Raw genomic sequence first — 20,648 nt, 5'->3', positions numbered from 1 at the left:
CATCTCCAATCCCTATCAGCTCTCCACCTGAAAGGATCCGACAACATCGAGGCAGACTTCCTAAGCAGGACAGACATAGATCCAGGAGGATGGCGCCTCAATATGAGAGTATTCCATACCATAACCAAAAAATGGGGTCTACCAGAGGTAGACCTATTCGCGAACCGGGAGAACGCCAAAACAAAGTGGTACTTCTCCATAGGTCCAAACGAAAACATTCAAGGATGGATGCCTTCGCTCACATGTGGAACCTACGGACTGGCATACACCTTTCCACCAATTCCCCTAATACCAAGAACTCTGCAAAAGGTCAGGACAGACGGGGTAAAAACTATCCTGATCGCCCCTCTCTGGCCAAAAGGACTTGGTTCGGAGCCCTAAAACTAATTAACTGAGAGAGGCCTTTGGACCGCAACATTCTACATCAAGGTCCCATCCTTCACCCGGCTCCCCACAGCTTAAGCTTGGCAGCCTGGCTTCTGAAACCACAATCCTGAAAGCCAGAGGCCTCTCGCATGCGGTGATATCCACCTTACAAAAGAGTAGGAAACCAATCACAAACGCCATATACTCCAAAATATGGAAGACTTTCTCAGCATGGTATGGATCCACTCCCATGGATCCCTTCCACCCAGACTTAGCAAAGATCCTAGACTTCCTACAAGACGGCTTATCCAAGAGATAAGGGTCCAAGTATCAGCCCTAATTTCCTACTTTGACCAAAATCTAGCAGAGCATCGATGGATCTGGAGATTTATGTCAGCAGCTTCCAAAATCCATCCAAATAAATCCAGCATGGGCCCAGCTTGGGACTTGAATATAGTACTAAGGTTCAAATGGAGGGCTCGTTAGACCCTTATCGACCATACCCAGATAAACTATCCTGGAAAACAGCACTACTCGTAGCCCTTACAACGGCAAGAAGGGTGGGCGAAATTCAGGCTCTGTCCATCAGAGAGCCTTATCTAAGAATTCTGGACGATAGACTAATTTTCCGGCTAGACCCTTCCTTTGTGCCAAAAGTGTCTTCGGATTTCCACAGGTCCCAAGAAATAATACTGCCCTCCTTCTCTGATATCCCGAAGGATGAGAGGGAAGTGGGATTCCATTCTCTGGATGTCCGGCGAGCAGTCCTGGTTTGTTTGGAAGAAACAAAACTCTGGAGGAAAGATCAGAATCTTTTTGTTCAGTATGGTGGACCAAACAAGGGGAAATAAGCATCCAAAAGCTCCCTAGCTAACTGGATCAAGAAGGCAATCGCGACCGCTTATAAAAATCAGGATCTACCTCCTCCGTTATCCTTGAAAGCCCACTCCACTAGAGCTGTCTCCGTCTCCTGGGCAGAAAAGGCTAATGCATCCATTGAGCAGATCTGCAAGGCTGCGACCTGGACTTCAGTCCATACCTTCACTAGGCATTATAGATTAGATCTTATGTCAGTATGAGATCTAGACTTTGGCAGGAAGTCCTGCAAGCCGTGCTCCCTCCCTAAACCATTATTCTTTGGTTTACCTCCTGTGTGTTGTCGTGGAGGGGATTAGAGAAAATAAAACTACACTTACCAGTAGTTGGGTTTCTAAGACCTTCCACGAGAGCACGGGTAATTCCCCCCCCCCCCCCCCCCCCGAACAAATTTTGTTCATTTGACTTGTATGAATAAATAATATTTTCAAGCATTCACTCTATGTGGTGCTTGGAAAACACCTGGGGATTAGAGGAAGAGGAGGGCTATTTTAACCTCTTGTTTCCTGTCCCTAATTAGGATGGGGAGGCAACCTCCTGTGTGCTGTTGTGGAGGGTCTTAGAAACCCAACTACCGGTAAGTGTAGTTCTATTTTCAAGTTCACAACGCCAGCATGTGTCTGGGACTGAGGGGAAAAATAGCATGTAACTTAGGAGGGTAATGGATCTACCTTTATAAGGAACTTGTAAGAGTGTGGTTTTTTTTGTTTTTGTTTTTTCCTAAGCAGAGCAAGCAGCAGTTTTGGTGAATACAAATCCTTTCTCTGTCTCCAGAAGATATTCCTACAACCCCACTCCCAATTCTGTTGAAATCCCAATTTTTTTTTTTTTTTTTTTTGTTCGTTTCTCTGATCAAACAGTTGTACGGCAAAGAGGTTGAATGACCAGGCGGAGAATCCTTCAAGAACAAGTTTTCAAAGAAGGTGGGAGCGGACTGGAATGGACCATCCGATCCCTGAGAGGATAAACTAATGTAAACATTCAAGCCATAGTGTATTGGACGGGAACCAATCTTGTAGAGTATTAAATGAGAATAACTTATAGGGGTTTTCCCACAAACAAAAGTTCATTTTAACCCCTTTGCCCCGAAGCTTGTTTTCATCTTCCTGACCAGGCCAATTTTTTCAGTTCTGACCACTGTCACTTTGAGGCTGTGTGCCCACGTAAGCGTTTTTTTCGCGTTTTTTAGCGTTATTTCCCTGCAAAAACGCTTAAATGCATACATTAAGCATTCCATTCTTATAATGCATTCCGCAATTTTTGTGCACATGATGCGTTTTTTTCCGCAAAAAATGCATCACAGAGAAACGCAGCATGTTCAATAATTTTGCGGGAAAAAACGCATTTCCAACTATATTCTATGAGAATGTGGATGCTCCGGAAAAAACGCACAAAAAAAATTGCGTTTTTCCTGGGAAGGAGTCCGGTTTTTAGTCAAGAATTTTCTGCATATGTGGGCTCATAGCCTGAGGTCTTAATTCTTGAATGCTTCCATGGATCCCGGTGATTCTGACATTGTTTTCTCATGACATACTGTACTTCATGATGGTGGTAACATTTCTTTTTATATGACTTGAACTTATTTAATTTGTATAATAAATAACATTTCCCACATGTCTACTTGACATCAGCACAAGTTTAGAAACATAACTTCCTGACAAAAAAAGGTTAAAGGTTGACCAGCGATTTCTCATTTTTACAACAGAATTTACAAAACCATTTTTTGAGGGGTCTATATGACAAATACCCAAAAGTGACATCATTCTAAAAACAGCACCCCTCAAGGTGCTCAAAACATTCAAGAAGTTTATTAACCCTTCAGGTGCTCCTCAGGAATTAATGGCATGTGGAACGAAAAAATGAATATTTTAACTTTTACAAACATTTTAAGACTTTCTGAATGTAAAATTTGCTGGCATAATAAGCGGTCGCCATGTTGCGTTTCGGGAGCCACTGATGTGCCTAAGCAGAGGAAACCCCCCACAAGTGACACCATTTTGTAAACTAGACCCCTCATGGAACTGGTCTAGATGTGTGGCGAGCACCTTGAAATCCCAGGTGCTTCACAGTAAGTTTTTATAATGTTGAGCTGTAGAAATGGTAAAAAAAAAAATTTTTTTTGCTCCAAATTTTGCATTTTTGTTATTCGAAGCTATTCGCTCATCCCTAGTAGTGATCACTTTTCAGTAGTCATCTGATTTATCCTCAAAAGCCACCATTGCAATGAAAGATAACCTCGACATATGAGTAACACATTATCTAATTTTTATAATAAGAGATGATCACCGTTCGCCTTCTTTCCATCCCTGCACAGTGATCTCTGCACAGATCATAGAGCATGTCCGAAACACTTTCCCATAAGTTAATGTTAACCATAGGGAACAGATTGAAAAGATTAACATGATTTCTGTAGAGGATATTGCTAAATGTTAACAGTAATTCAGGCAGGTTGACTGCTTCTATAGTTACATACACAAAAATAGAATAAAAAAAAAATCTACCTTTTTAGTTCATGAGCAGCGGACTGGCTTCTGCTATTGTGTAGTGCAGCCAATAAAATTGTGCTACAAGAGAAGGGAAAGCAAAACATTGCCAGTAAGGGTATGACCATATACTTTTTTGAGACTTCTTTTGTAGAAGTTTGATCTTCAAAAAATGCCTGAAAAATTGCTAAAAAAAAACACCTGAAAGACTGTCTTCCTATTAATTTTCATTGTAAAACCACTTGCTGTTCATGTGTTCTAAGTCTACTGAGCATTTTTCTTCCACGTCAGGTTTTGATAAGAGAAGAGTGCATGTCACGTCTACAAACACTATGCTGTAGGAGAAAAAAATTTGAGTTTTTAATTTCCTGAAACGTCTCTAACTCCCCACAGAAGGAGCATTTCTAGAAGCAGTTTCCACTAAGAAACGTATTGTTTTTGACCTGCCTTAAGAAAACTGTGCGCACATGCCCAAGTATCGGAGCAATAAATGGCTTCTTCGCATCATCACTAAACACCTTAGTTGGATGTTGTAAGAAAGGATCGAAAGTGCAGGAGGAGACACCATACCACATGTACAACAGCTCGGAGATGTGAGCAGACAGGGAATTGTAATATTTAGCCACATTGTCTTCCTCCACCCTAATTCTCTATTGTCCAATGCCTGCATTATATTTAAGCCACATTTCCTTTTTTTTTTTTTTTTATATAAATGTGAAAAGGCTTATATTTCATTATTATTGATGCTCAAATTGTAATTTAGTGTTCACTTTTCTTTCTCTTTCTAGTGGAGTCTAGAAAAAGTGTGCCATCTATTGTTGTTGGTGTTGTCGGGATGGGACATGTACCTGGTATTGAGAAGAACTGGAATAGCGATGTAAATATTCAAGAAATCATGAGGTAAAAAAATGTGTTCTTCTACATACAAACTTATAGGAACGTGGCGAACCTCGGCAGGATCACTTTCTGCACTCCCCACCATTTTCCTTCTCCACCATAGAAGTAAGCATATATGGAGATTGCTAGTAGTAACTGTCTGCAGAAACCATTTCTTTAGATATAGCCAAAATGAATGGCTCTAGATTGGCAGAAAGATGGAGGCTCTGTTCAAGTCTGTTTCATAGTTTCTCTCTTTAAAGTGTAAATAGAAATAAAGGAATGATTGGTGGTGGCAGGAGTATACATGTACTTCCAAGAATTAGTGAACGTGAAGAACACTGAATAGTGAATAGCCACCAACAATATTAGGACCTAAAATGAAGTCATGGACAGTCAGAAAATGAACAGAAAAAAACAAAAAGGAAACGGATGACCAAAAAGTCAAAATTATCGTATAGAAAAGTCAAGTTTAAATTTATTAGATTACATATAGTCAGGTAAATTAGCAGAATAAACAACAATGTAAAATTGATTTAAAAAAGTTATATAGAACAAGGACGCACATCCAGAGTAATAACACTGGATATTGAAGTGCCAATTTGTCAGCTAAGTGGTAAATGCATATAGTGGTGCAAGTAATACAAAGAGGAGTGGTACATATAGTTCAGTAAATCAGAAAAAAATAAATGAATAAAGCACAAATTGTATGTGAAAAAGTAATAAAATCAGCAAAAAGCGAATTGTGCAAACAGGTGAATGCTAAAATAGGTGGTAAAAGTTATCGTGCAGTGTGACACCAGTAGGTGTCACCATAACTCCATAGTGCTAACAGATATGTGAATCCTCTTTATACATTCATATCTTTATATAGGTACTAGGACACAACTGGCAGTTTGAGTAGGTGTAATGAGAAAGACCATGTGAAAATCTAAGGGTAAATCTAAAAGTGGAATTTAGCTTACACTAAGTTATGTTGATCTCAGTCTCCTAGATGGCATCCTCCCCAACGCGCGTTTCGGCTAGTTGCCTTCATCAGAGGGCCAAAATATAAAATGAGCTCAGTTTAACGCTCATTTATGTACTAAACATACATAAACAAAATGTGTTGCTCTTAGAGAAAGGACTGTGCAGCTTATCACTTCTGTCAGATCTACCATCTGCAGCTCGCCCTCAGCAATACATCACCTCACAAGTGAGGCGCGTGACATAATTGGTTAATCAGCCAGGTTTCCTTTAACTTGTGCACCTATGGGCTCTAAAAAAAAAAAAATGTATTAAAAGGGTTTTCTGAGAATGTAATAAAAATAGCCGCCGTGACATATTTCAAGCTGTAACCCATCCGTGCCTTGTCAGGATGGGTTACGACTGAAGAAACGCCGCACACTGCTCAAAATGTGTGTTTTTAATGTCAGGGGAGCAGCATTGTGAACAAACATAACTAATCGGCTCACAGCAGGAGAGAAAAAGGAAAGAAAATTCTCATTTGACAGAGCAGAGGTTTTTTTTTTTTTTTTTTTTTTCTTCTGCTTCAGTTCTGCCCCCTGTCAAGCCAGTAGTAATGCCATTACTGTAAAGTTTGACTGAGCAGACCAGATTTACAAATCAGCACAGAGCAGTACAGATGGTGGAGAAAAAAGCCAATTACTCTGTCGCCTCATTGGGGGACACAGGACCTTGGGTGTTATGCTTTCTGTCCACTAGGAGGCGACACTATGCTTAATCTGAAAAAGATTTGGCTCTGGCTCCTCCACAGTATACACCCCTGGGCGGCATCCGCCTTACCTCAGTTTTTGCTTAGTGTCGCAAGGAGGCACACCTAAGAAGATTCTTCTTGACACAAATGAAGAAAAGAGGGTCTCTGAGACTCCCGGCATGGCTCCCTACTCGGTCCTCTTTTTAGCGGTACCCGGTTGAGGTAGAGATGGCTCTTTCCCATGTCGCTCCCTCCCCAGCCCTTTGGGTGCATGGTTCGAGGTCGAGAACCCCCCTCCTTCCCCAGGCCCTGGGCCTTTTTGGGTTGAGGCTGAGGTGAGGAAGAATTCCTCCTGATGGCGGTGAAGCGCCCTCCCTAACCCCCTCTAGGGATGTTAGGTTGAGACGCCACAGGTAGGAGCTGCGTTCGCAGCGCTAACTTTATTGTAGCCCCAGCACTGCTGTGGTCTGCTATTGGGCCGGGGGCTGTCATATTTGGGCCACAGGATGCAGGGATTCCGGTCCCTGCGGCAGCGTCAGCCCTCTAAAGGGGTCAAAAAGACCCTTCACAGGGCTGCGCTGCGTATATAGGGGCGTCCGGGCGATATGGCACTCATCCGGGGGGTGTTTTGGTTCGTTTTCCGCCCCCCTCCGGACTACTGCGCCGCTCTGGAGCCCTTCCCGGGCAGGATTTTGTACTTTAGACCGCGGCTTCGGCCGAAGCCGCCGCCCCTTGTTACCGCCCCCGGCCTGCCCCCTTGGATGATAATGACGCTGCACAGCGTCATACAGGGGGCGGATCGAGCCAGGAAGGCGCGGTTTTGCCTGGCTGCTCGCCCTTTTTCTGCTCTCCGCCCCTCCTCCCTCCCACCTTTTTACCTCAGGGAAGAGAGCAGCGCTGCTATATTACTCAAGAACGCTGCACAGTCTCCAGGGGGCGCAGAAACGAAGTTTTTCTGCTGGCGCCAGATCTAGGAGCACACCGGTGGGGTAAGGCACAGCAGGATATTATCCTGCTGTGGACGCAGACTCCCTATAGGTTCCCTATAGCGCTCCTCTGCATAGCCACCCCTGTAAGGTTTTTGGTCATAGTGCACTGAGTGCCGGCAGGTTATTCTATGTCGGTCTCCAGGTCCGAAGAAAGGAGAAGAAAAAAAAACAAAAAAAAACAGGTTTATCTGCTGTTACGCAGTCTGTTCAGCCTGCAAAGCAAAGCCAATCTTCCCAGTGGCAACATGTACCGTACTGCTAGAGTTGTTCCCAAAATGCTGGGTCAGTGCCCCAAGAGGCTCCTGTCACTGTTTCAACTCCACTGACATGCCGGTATGGGCCGCATCTATGTCACAGTCCATAGATACGCTGACTTTCACATTGCTTCAGGCTATGCAGGGTCATATCCCAGCTATAAGCGGACAGGCAGTCCCTGGCAATGCTAGTAGTGAACGGTCCCATAGGTCACGTTCAGCTACGTCCTCCCATGGCTCACGGTCGTCCTGCTCTAGGCAGAGACACCGTAATTCTAGGTCTCCTAGACCGTCTCGTTCCAGAGACGGGCGCAGCAGATCTCCACAGAGATCTTCGGGCATGGAAAAGTGGCGGTCCAAGATCTCCCTCCAGGCAACGCCTCAGCGATGCGCAGGATTCAGAGGGCATCTGTGACTCCGAATCAGAAAAGGAAACATAGGAGTCTCAGGCTCCTTGTCCTCCTAGCAATACAGCGCTAGTTGAGGACATTATCACTTCTATTCATCGGGTGCTGGTTTTTATCCGATGCTCCCCAAGAATCCCCAAAACATAAGATCTGTTTTGAGGGGTCCCTAAAGTTTTTTTTTTTTTTTTTTTCTGATCACCCAAGTTTTCAGGACATCCTTGATAAGCATTTTTCGCAGCCTGCCAAAAAATTCGCCAACTGTAAATAAAACCGTAAAAAAGGGCTAGATACCCTTTTTTCTCAAAAAGACCAAGAAGTGGACAGATCCACCGGAAATCGATCCCCCTATCTCTAGGCTTGCAGCACAGTCTCTCCTCTCACTGCCAGATAGCTCAACCCTGAAGGATACAGCAGATCGGCAGGTTGAGCGCATGGCTCGTTCAATTTTTGAGGCTGCAGGAGCCTCCCTAGCTCCCACATTCACCTCAACGTGGGCAGCTACGGCCATTCTGGAATGGGCCAAAAGATTGCAGGAGAGCCTCCTGCTCCTCAGATGTTCGATCAACTAGTTCAGATAGCGGTGGTGGCAGATTACATACGCCTTGCAACTTTTGATTCTGCAAGAGGCGTAGCAGGTATAGCAGCGAATGTAATTACAATCAGACGTATCCTCTGGCTGTGAAAATGGGAAGCGGACGCATCTTCAAACAAGTCTCTTACGGATCTCCCGTACGTCAGTGGGAGATTTTTTTCGGGGAAAAATTGGACAAGATGATTTCCAATGCCACGGGGGGTAAGAGCACCTTTCTTCCCCAACCGCAACCTAAACGTACGTTTAAGCGACGTAACCAGGCTAGGTTCCGGTCTTTTCGGAACTCCTCAGGCTAGGCCGCTTCACGTCCTTCACAGAATTACAACCGTTCCCCCTCACAGGGACAACCAAAGGACAGCACAGAGGACGGACAAAAATTGGCGGTCAACATCAGGCCAGGCAAAGCCCAAAGGAGGGAAATTCCAGAATTTCTCCTCGTCATGACTCGCGCAATACGGAAGACACCCCACCTGTAGGCGGTCGACTTTTAATCTTTCAGCAAGTCTGGCTGCCTATTACAGAGGACAGGTGGGTCAAGGAAATAGTGTCTCTCTCTCCTTCAAGCAGGAGTCATAATACGGGTTCCCGAAAACGAGAGATCCCGAGGACTCTACTACAACCTATTCGTGGTTCCCAAAAAGGGAGGCAGCGTTCGGCCAATTCCTGGACCTAAAGCAACTCAAAAAGTTTGTAAGAGTTCGGCAGTTTCGCATGGAGTCCCTTCGATCCATCATTGCGGCTATGGAACAGGGAGAATATATCGCCTCCATAGACGTACAAGAGGCATACCTGCACATCCCTATTGCGCCTGCTCATCAAAGATCTCTCAGGTTCACAATAGGGCAGAATCGGTACCAGTTCGTGGCTTTGCCTTTCGGATTAGCCACGGCTCCCAGAACATTCACCAAGGTTATGGCAGCCACCATGGATGTCCTACACTCCAGAGGCATAGTGGTCGTCCCATATCTGGATGATCTACTCATCAAGGCACCTTCTGTCAAGGACTGCGAAGACAGCGTCTCGATCACGATCAACACACTAACTCGTCTAGGCTGGCTAGTCAACTTTAAGAAGTCGTCAACTACTCCTGAGTCAGTCACTGATCTTCCTAGGGATCCTATTCGATACCTCCAGGGGTCTGGTACACCTTCCCAAGGACAAGGTACAAGCTATCCGCTGTGCAGTTCGCATGTTAATCCACATACCTTGCCGATCTCTTCGGTTTGCCAGGAGACTCCTTAGCAGGATGGCAGCAGCAATGGAGGTGGTACCATTTGCCCAGTTCCACCTCAGACCTCTTCAACTAGTCATTCTCAGATCCTGGGACAGGAACCCTTTCTCCCTCGAAAGGGAGTTCCGACTGACGGAGTCAACCAGGAAATCACTGTACTGGTGGCTCAAACCACCCATACTGGCCAAAGGAAAATCCTTTCTTCCCAGTCGATGGAAAGTCCTGACCACCGACGCGAGTCTAACAGGATGGGGTGCAGTGCACCTACATCACAGGGCAAGTGGTCTCCAATAGAAGCGAGCATGCCCATCAACATTCTGGAGATACGAGCTATCTTCCTGGCGCTAAAAGTTTTTTGCCATCTGCTGAAGGCCTCTCACATCAGAGTGCAGTCGGACAATGCCACGGCAGTGGCATATGTGAACCACCAAGGTGGGACTCGCAGTGCCCAGGCAATGAGATAAGTGGCGCGTCTCCTTCGCTGGGCATAAAACAAGAAATCGGTACTCTGTGGTCCACAGTCCGGGTGTGGACAACTGGGAATCCGACTACCTCATCAGACAGGAAATGGACTCGGGGGAGTGGTCTCTCCATCCCAAAATCTTTCGTCGGATCTGTTATCGCTGGGGGACTCCGGACGTGGACCTAATCGCATCGCATCTCATCTCAATGCCAAGGTCTCCAATTTCATGGCAAGGACATGCGATCTGAGGTTGCTCGGGGCGGATTCCCTGGTTCAGGACTGGACTCAGTTCCAGCTTCTGTACATTTTCCCACCTCTTCCCCTGATGGCCAGAGTTATGAGGAAGATCAAACAGGAAGGAGTTCCGACCATCCTAATTGCGCCGGACTGGCCCAGACTTACATGGTACGCCGACATCCTTTAGCTTACAGCAGACACCCCTTGGCGTTTTCCAGACCATCCCGATCCCCTGTCTCACGGCCCGTTCTACCACCAGAATTTAGGGACTCTCAATTTGACGGCGTGGACCTTGAAACCTGGGTTTTAACCCAGGCAGGTTTTGCTCCAGACGTCATTAGAACCATGATCAGGGCACGGAAACCAGCTTCCGCCAAAGTTTATTATCGTACCTGGAAAACGTATTTTACTTGGTGCGACTCTCGCGGGCGAATTCCGTTCCCTTACTCTCTTCTGAAAGTTCTTGGTTTCCTTCAATCAGGTCTGGACGCCGGCCTATCCTTAGGATCGCTTAAGGGTCAGGTGTCAGCGCTTTCAGTGCTCTTTCAGAAGCGTATTGCTAACAAACCACAAGTCAGGACGTTTCTTCAGGGAGTCTCCAGATTGGTCCCTCCTTATAGACGTCCACTCGATACGTGGGACCTTAATTTGGTCCTAACTGCTCTACAGGCACCTCCTTTTCAACCTCTTAAGGAAGTTCCACTTCGAGTTTTATCACAAAAGGTGGTCTTCCTCGTGGCAATCACCTCGCTACGCAGGGTGTCTGAGCTGTCAGCGCTCTCCTGCAAACAGCTTTTCCTATTCTTCCACCAGGACAAGGTGGTTCTCCGTACAGTTCCATCCTTCCTTCCAAAGGTTGTCTGATTTCCACCTCAATGAGGGCATCTCATTACCGACCCTTTGCCCGGCTCCGGTTCATAGAGTGGAGAGGGCCCCGCATACGCTTGAACTTGCCAGGGCATTGCGTATGTGTGTGTGTCTAGGACTCCGCCTTTCCGGAAGTCTGATTCCTGTTTTTCCTTGCATTCGCAAGGGTTTACCGGCTTCAAAAGCTACCCTTGCCAGGTGGATCAGGTCCACCATCCATGACGCCCACCGCCTACACAATTCTCCTATTCCGGCCGGTATCACGGCACATTCCACACGGGCGGTAGGAGCCTCCTGGGCCATTCGACGCCAGGCTTCAGCACAACACGTGTGTAAAGCGCCCACTTGGACTAGCTTACACAGGTTTACAAAACAATACAGTGTGCATACTAAGTCCTCAGTGGAAGCGAGTCTGGGTAGACGGGTACTGCAGGCGGCAGTGTCCCAAGTCTAGGGACCTGTCAGCACAATATTCGTCCATTGCTTCCCACCCAGGGACTGCTTTGGGACGTCCCAAGGTCCTGTGTCCCCCAATGAGGCGACAGAGTAAAGGAGATTTTTGTGTACTCACCGTAAAATCTCTTTCTCTTAGCCTCTAATTGGGGGACACAGCTCCCACCCTGTTGCCCTTGCGGGCTGTTATTATGTTGGGTACTCATATTGTTCCTTGAGCTGTACATAGTAGCCTTTGTTTATAGGCTTGGTTATGTTGGATTTGTTATCTCCTCCTACTGATTGGGTACAAAAACTGAGGTAAGGCGGATGCCGCCCAGGGGTGTATACTGTGGAGGAGGAGCCAGAGCCAAATCTTTTTCAGATTAAGCATAGTGTCGCCTCCTAGTGGACAGAAAGCATAACACCCAAGGTCCTGTGTCCCCCAATTAGAGGCTAAGAGAAAGAGATTTTACGGTGAGTACACAAAAATCTCCTTTTTGCTCAGGCAGACAAAAAATAATTTTTTCTTGCTACATGGCTGAGAGATCATATCCATTATGTTTAGTCGCAAAACTGGTCCTCAGCCTGACCTAACGTTAACACGTCTCTTCAGGTGCAACCCATCCTGACACATGACGAAGATGGGTTGCTGCCTCAAATGTGACTCGGACAGTTTTTTTTTTTTTAATAACCTTAGTCTATGTTGTTTAAAATCTGTATAAATGCTGTTTTTTTTTTGTTTTTTGTTTTTTTTTTCTCTTTTCTTACAGCGTGCCTCCTCCCTCAGCCCTGAATAGGATTATTACTTTTACTGCAAAAGTGACGTTTTTTGGACTTGTCGGTTACGGTTGTTTTTGTGTTAGTAGGAGGACTGTCCAGTTTATCCTTTCAGTGCCAGCCACACAGTATTGCCTTCAAAGACTGAATCGAATGAAAATCTGGAGTTTTTAGACTGCAGCTAATGAATGCTAATTATGTTTCTATGTGACCGATTACTCCATCTGCCCTGAGTATTTATCCAAGGAATATCCAAGGAATATCCAAAAAACGTCCTCTGGTTAGAGTAATAGGCAGCTACTGTAGCCTCTGCAGGAACTGCTGTTTTTTTGAGAGCAAGAACTATTTAAAGAGGTTGTCTCAAGTTCTTACATGGGTAAAAGTGCTTGAAAAACGAGCTAGTTTGCAAAGTAGCTCATTTTAAAAAATCCTCTCGGTTCTTAAAGGATTTTTAATTTTGTAGTGTACAGCTCATTGCCAAAGTTACTGGCCACCCTATGGTTTAAGTCGCCGATTGCCTAGGATCATGTACGGTTTCTCAGACTGTCATCAAAGACCCCCCCCCAATAGATCATTTTTCAGGATTTCCTTAGTATTGCAGGAGCGAGAGGACCTGTGGCAGTTTCTGATGCTTTGATGATAATTCCATCACTTGTACAATACTAAGAGAACCCTGAAAACATGATCTGGGGGGATATACTGGGGTTAAGAAAACACTGCTATAGAGCCTGGTCGCAGGTTCTAGTGGTTTTACTCTATTGTGCTTCTCCCATGCTACAGAAACGGTCTCAGCTGGCAGCACAGGAAAGCACTCAGTTTGGACCAGCAGCACAACCATGCTACTGATCTGGATTGTCAGTCTTCAGGAGCATACCCCATCCCCAGCAACCATGAGAACTAGGAGAGAACCTCTTTAAATACAATGTTTCAAAGGCAACAAAATGTGATTACAAGTCTTGCATCTAACCCCAACGCTATAGGAAAAATCTTTTCTTTGGTCATTTTTGAGGGCTATAACTTTTTAAAGATTGACTCACACAATACTTTTATGGTGCAGTGCTTCCACCTTTCTCTTACCTGATTTATTTCATAAATGAGACTATTGACTCTATGGACTAACCACCCACAAAGGCTGGCTGACCTATTTACTGTTTCTTTGTGTATCAGGATCTCAGAATTTAGGAATGGAGCAAGCAATGTTCATAGAAATAGTAGCTTCTTATTCACATTTAAATTATTCACTTGTATTCTACAAATATATTGTGTAACTTCTGAAACCAAATTTGTATTAAACCAAATCACCTTTTCACTTTTATGTCATATGCCCAGGTGTTTAAAGAAAAAAAAAAATTGTATTGCAGCACGACTCCCTTCCAAAAATGAGAATCAAAATTTTATGTGTATAAATAACTGGACATGCCCAGGGAGTCGGTCAGGTAACCGATACCGCTGGCTCTGGTTGCTCTGTCCTATATCACCGCTGCTTCCTTCCGCATGCACAGTGCAACTATGAAGCTGGGCTACGTACGCCTGGGTTTAGTGGGCCGCATTGTCAGGGAAGAAGAGGTTTGCAAAGTTGACACTGAGCATGCTAATCATGTTACTCGCCCACCGGATTGTGATAACACGGTAAGGGGGATGACTAGGGGAAAACTATGCCCCCACAACTAGTCATTTGCTAATTAGCATATTATTATTATTGATTTGTGGGTTTTGGGGGGGGGGGGGCATATGCAGTAATTAGACTATAGTATGACCTTGTTAGGAAGGGTATAGGGTTACAATAAATGCATGGTGACAGTTTGGGGAGCCTGTAGAAGCATATCTTCTTGTCCCCATGGAGAAGTTGGTTTGAACATGATGTCACATAGCAAGGAACAATCTTTTTTTAACACTTTTTGGATTAATTTATGAAACTGTACACCCCCCCCTCCCCCCCCCTCTGTTTTTGTAGCCAATAGCAACTATTCACATCACAGCTTTCACTTCAGGGTTACCGTAAGAAATTAAATACATTGTATATTTCATAAATCTTCCTCCTCATCTTCTTTAATGTACACCAATTTAAAAGTTACGGACACTGATTTTTGTTTTTTGCTTTAGATATCTTTTTTGGACCTAAAAAGCATTTCTGTCTAAGGGGTTTCAAGAATAAATGTTGACAATTTTTAGCTTCTACAACCACGGTATATGGTAGTAAGGTTGGTAACCCCATGTCTTTCCTCCTCTGAATTATGGCCAAATGGATGTTGACCTTTGATATGGTCATGAATCACCTCTAGAATATCCTGCAGGCCGGGGTCACATAAGTGTATATTCTCTCATGCAAGAGAATCAGATTTACTATTATGTAAAACATCGGATAGCACTCGTCGAATGTATATGCTAATTTGAGCGTGAGCCCTCAATGATATCCTTCAGAGGGATAAAGCGTACAAACCTAGTTGCCAGATTAGTTCATTGATGTATTTGACTTTATTTTTTCGTCATTCAACAATTTTAATAATCTTTTTTGCAATCAAAGGTTATCCAAAATGCATGCAATAAAAAGGTTTTTCTCATTTTGTTTTTCAGAAGCGCATTGCTTGCCAGGAAATGGGGGTTCACTGATAATTGATAGTTTGGCCCAGCAGTATCATTGGTCAGGGGTACTGAAGCTATCTAGATTCCGTATTCTGACCAGCATCAAAATAGCACTTGCAAGTTTTGTAGCAAAAGGCTTGTAGTCACTGTGCTATTTCCACGCACTGCTGATGAGACTGCCGTGGTGGCTGGTTACCTACACACCTAGCCGTAAACGATAAAAATTCCTCCGTTCTTGAGACTGGAGAAAATTTTTAATAAACAGTAAATTGCAAAATTGCTTGTTTTACAAGCACACTGCAGTTTACCAATTATTTAAGGTACTTGAGAATACTCTTTTACATAAAATTAAAAATGCCCTCCTCCCGTTCCAAGTGTGTCCATATCTTAAGTCTGCTCCCATATACCAATTTTAATTCCATTATGAATGATTTCTTTAAACAGTGTGTGAAATTAATGGTTTACTTAAAGGGGAAATTCAATGATAACACATTAGTCGTCCCGTCTAATGCACAGCAGTTGTAGAGTGCGTAGCATATGAAACTAAATTCTAGAAAAAAAGCGAAATCAGGTAGATCGCAGTGCTTGAGTTACCTTAGGCCATTTTTATGTCCTGCTTTTGTATCCTGTTGAACTGTAGTGTTGCAAGAGACCCTGTTTTCTTTGATTTGCAGAAGCATTTCGTCCAATAAGAGACCTCTCTCTGACACCTATTTTCTGCTCTGATCCCTAATATCTGCTTGTAAAACCTTGTACTGCAATAAACCTTGAGGCGCTTTAGGAATAATGTTGCCTCCACTACCGCATGTCATAAATGACATAGCGCGTATAGGCTAATTTCCTCTGCAGTCGTGAATAAGTGCATGTATTTGCAGGTGTTGCCCGATAACTCATTTTAATTCGAGGACATAGCTATTGGCCATATGCGATAACTCTGCTATAGGATCTGAGCTATAGCAACATAGTTAACAAGGCTGAAAAAAGACATTTGTCCATCCAGTTCAGCAATTAAAGTTGTGGTCCAAGGTTAAATTTAAAAAATTAAAACATTTTGACTTCAAGTTGCCCCATTTTAAGTGAACTGGGCTAATGATGGACGCATGGTTACTTAGTACTGTACTACAATGTGCTTGTTTATTGATGTTCCTTGTGTAATCATGAGATCAAGAATGTCACTTGCAATTTCTTGTATTATCCTGCCAATTTTAAGAAGTGTAAGATTGCGTTCACACCTTGCAGCCATCTCTGTAGTCCACTACAACTGCAATGTGCGAACGATGCCTAAATGTGTGTTGAAAAGTTCACCGACATGAAGGACAGCTGGTGTAGAATATATTTATAATTATCTTAACTTTTTTAACACATGCTTCTTCTGTCTCCGGAATTACTTAACTCTGAAAGACAGATGCTTTGTGTAACTGTTTTCCTTTCTTTGTAATATTTGCCTTTGTGGGTATTTATGGCTCTACATGACATAAACATGCAAACCTTCTTAGCTGCCAAGTATTGCATGTTTTACATGTTGCTTATATTGCTGCTTATCCTCATTTGTATAGTGGTGCTAGGCTGAGTGGCACCAGTTTACATAATTCCCTAGTAGTTGAAGCATTCTCTTTTAAAGGGAACCTGTCGCCAGGTTTTTCCCCTGTAAAAGAAGTTTAGTACCTGTACGACCTCACAGCATTCTAGTATTGCTGCCTGTGTCCACAACATGCTCTGTATAACACAAAATTAGTTTTATTATACTTATCCATGGCGTGGTCCGGTCCGATGGGCTTCGCTGGTCTTGATCCATTGCCTACTCTCTCCTTGCTATTGCCGTCCTCCTTCTTGGTTTGTGGGGATGATACGTCATCCACATGTTGTCGTCCATCGTGCTCCTTCTCAAAAGTGCTTCTCTTTGCCCTGCCAAGGGCAGAGCAGAAATATTGTAGTGCTCATGCGTCAGCGCTCTTTGATCTTTCTCCACCATCCGCATTACAGTACTTCTCTCTGCCTAGATGAGGGCAAAGTACGCCTGTGTAGGAGCGCAATGGAGGACACCTCATGGTTGACAAAGGACTTGTTATCAACACAAAGCAAGGAGAGAGGAGGCACCAAACCAAGACCAGCGATGCACATCGGACTGGACCGCCCCATGGGTGAGAATAATAACTATTTTTTGTGTCCAATGCAAAGCGCATTGGGGGCATATAGTGGGTCACGGAAAGTATTCAGACCCCTTTAAATTTTTCACTTTATTTCATTGCAGCTATTTATTAAATTCAAAAAAGTTCATGTTTTTTTCTCATTAATGTACACTCTGCATCCCATCTTGACTGAAAAAAAACAGAAGTGTAGACATTTTTGCAAATTTATAAAAAAAAAAATAAATAAATATTTTGCCATAATTATAAAGACCCGTTGCTCAGTATTGAGTAGAAGCACCCTTTTGAGCTAGTACAGCCATGAGTCTTCTTGGGAATGATGCAGCAAGTTTTTTTTCACACCTGGATTTGGGGATCCTCTGCCATTCTCCCCTGCAGAACCTCTCAAGTTCCGTCAGGTTGGATGGTGAACGATCGTGGACAGCCATTTTCAGGTCTGTCCAGAAATGCTCAATTGGGTTTAGGTCAGGGCTCTGGCTGGGCCAGTCAAGAATGGTCACAGAGTTGTTCTGAAGCCACTACTTTGTTATTTTAGCTGTGTGCTTGGGGTCATTGTCTTGTTGGAAGGTGAACCTTTGGCTAAGTCTGAGGTCCAGAGCACTCTGTAAGAGGTTTCATCCAAGCTATCTCTGTACTTGGTAGCATTCATGTTTCTTTCAATTGCAACCAGTCCTGCAGCTGAAAAACACTCCCATAAGCATCATGCTTCCACCACAATGTTTCATTGGGTTTGGGTTGGGCAGGTGATGAGCAGTGCCTGGTTTTCTCCACACATACCGCTTAGGCCTCTTTCACACTTCAGTTTTTTGCATCAGTCAAAATCTGCCAAAAGGATGGATGGCGGATCCGTTTTATTACTGATGACAACGGATGCCACCTGTCCGTTTTTTTGACGGATCTGACAAATGAAGAATTTGAGAGAGAGAGAGAGAGAGAGAGAGAGAGAGAGAGAGAGAGAGAGAGAGAGAGAGAGAGAGATATAGAGATATTTGTGTTGGTCCGGCACCCAGAAAGAATTTCGGGTTAAATCAGTGTCTGGAGGATCCGCCACAGAAAAAAACGTTGCAAGCTCCGTTGTGAAATCTTTGAGGATGGTGACGGACAGCAACTTTTGGCGGATCCGCCAAAAAAACGGATGCAACGGACGACAATCCGCCTATAATGTAAGTCAATGGGGAAAAAAACGGATCCTCAAAAGAAAGTTGCGGATCCGTTTTTTTTTTCAAAACCTGGTGGATTGTGACTGATTGTAAAAAAAACTGAAGTGTGAAAGAGGCCTTAGAATTATCACTAAAAAGTTCTTTGTCTCATCAGACCAGATAATATTTCTCATAGTCTGGAAGTCCTTCATGTGTTTTTTAGCAAACTCTATGTGGGCTTTCATATGTCTTGCACTGAGGTGAGGCTTCTGTCGGGCCACTCTGCCATAAAGGCCCGATTGGTGAAGGGTCTGCACTGATAGTTGACTTTATGGAACTTTCTCCCATCTCCCTACTGCATCTGTGGAGCTCAGCCACAGTGATCTTGAAGTTCTTCTTTATCTCTCTCACCAAGGCTCTTCTCCCACAATTGCTCAGTTTGGCTGAACGGCCAGGTCTAGGAAGACTTCTGGTGGTCATAAACTTCTTCCATTTAAGGATTATGGAGGCCACTGTGCTCTTAGGAACCTTGAGTACTGTAGAAATTCTTTTGTAACCTTGGCCAGATCTGTGCTATGCCTCAATTCTATCTCTGAGCTCCTTGGCCAGTTCCTTTTGATCTCATGATTCTCATTTGGTCTGTGAGCTCTGAGGTCTTATATAGACAGGTGTGTGACTTTCCAAATCAAGTCCTATCAGTTTAATTAAACACAGCTGGACTCCAATGAAGGAGTAGAACCATCTCAAGGAGGATCACAAGGAAATGGACAGCATGTGACTTAAATATGAGTGTCTGAATACTTATGACCATGTGATATTTCAGTTTTTCATTTTTAATTTGCAAAATTTCTACATTTGTTTTTTCAGTCAAGATGGGGTGCAGTGTACATTGATAAAAAATGAACTTTTTTGAATTTACCAAATGGCTATAATGAAACAAAGAGTGAAAAATTTAAAGGGACCTGAATACTTTCCGTACCTACTGTATATACAGCATTCTAGAATGCTATAACAGAGGGTTTACAGGTCCTGGCCCTACTTTCATATGAGTAAAACCCGGAGACAGGTTCCCTTTTAAAAGCTGATGTTTGACATCGTGGGGTTTAAACGGAACCTGATGGGGTACCTCTGCAGGCAGCATGGTGTAATGACCGCCACATGGATCTCAGCTGTCTGTCACTTGAAGTCAAATGTTAAACTGTGCAGTGCATGACCTGCACTGGTGCAAGGAGTCCAATGATATAAGGGTTTATCGCACCCTTCTTACACTGACTCGCAGGTTCATCTATATTACTGTGCGTACGTATTACTGTGCGTACGTAAAAACCTATCATTCACTATCAGAAGGGCAGCGTGACCATATGTCTCCTTGCTGCAACGATCACCACGTATTGCACAGTTTAACTTTTTTTAAATTCTCAAAAATTACATTCTGTTGACTCTTGCGTGACACTGTGTGCACATTCGCTCTCCCGTTACTATTGCAGGTCTGTTTGCCCTATCGGCTCATGTGTCCGGACCCCGGTTTACTGGGGATTTTGAAATTGTGCCCCAACGGTGACACAGAACGCAATGTGAAAATACTCTTACGCAATCTCTTCATGATTTCTTGTTTTCCGTACATGGTTATAGGCTACAGCTGACGGCTAGTATTGAACGTTATGTTTCGTGTAATGCACCATGGCCCCAATTTATCAAGATCGTCTATCTACAAGCCGGTCTTGATGAGGGGGTGGAGTGAGAGGCACCTGATTCATTAAGATGTGCGCCTTGTCACAAAATTTTAGCATGGCCTGGAGTTTCACCAAAATGTTGCAACTTTTCAAAGCCTTGTACTCCCTGAATTCTGGTGTTTTAAAGCTTTGATGAATTGGGCCCTACAGTCATGGCCAAGAGAGCTGTCACCCTTGAAATTGTTCCAGAAAATGAAGTATTTCTCCCAGAAAATTATTGTAATTACACGTTTTGTTATACACTTTTATTTCCTTTTTGTGTATAGGAACAACACAAAAAGAGGAGGGGGAAAAAGGTAAATTGGACATAATTTCACAGAAAACCCTAAAATGGTCCAGACAAAATCGTTAAACCCTCAAAATTAATATCTTAACATAGTAGTTGTCATTTAGATATTGACTCATTGCTGGCCACTTTAGAATTCTCCAGGGCTTTTCTATTTATGGGTGTTTCTTATAGGATATTTGGGGTCATTTTCCTACTGGAAGACCTGTGA

General features: G+C 43.8%; 1 protein-coding gene across 4 annotated transcripts in view; it reads left to right on the top strand.

Moving 5' to 3' along the window:
- TRABD (TraB domain containing) overlaps nucleotides 1-20,648 on the top strand; it is a 143,189-nt gene that overhangs the window by 87,323 nt on the left and 35,218 nt on the right. For 3 of the 4 annotated variants that reach the window (XM_073573450.1, XM_073573449.1, XM_073573453.1), the window contains exon 9: nucleotides 4,514-4,625. In XM_073573450.1, the coding sequence (XP_073429551.1) occupies nucleotides 4,514-4,625 (112 nt within the window). Of the gene's footprint in view, nucleotides 1-4,513; nucleotides 4,626-12,542; nucleotides 13,865-20,648 lie in introns of those variants that run through there. The other variant, XM_073573451.1, reaches the window with a different exon arrangement.

This window comes from Dendrobates tinctorius, unplaced genomic scaffold (genome assembly GCF_039654945.1).
Source record: "Dendrobates tinctorius isolate UK_male_01 unplaced genomic scaffold, ASM3965494v1 ptg000035l, whole genome shotgun sequence".
Lineage (NCBI taxonomy): Eukaryota > Metazoa > Chordata > Amphibia > Anura > Dendrobatidae > Dendrobates > Dendrobates tinctorius.
This window is presented reverse-complemented; position numbering and strand designations above follow the sequence as displayed.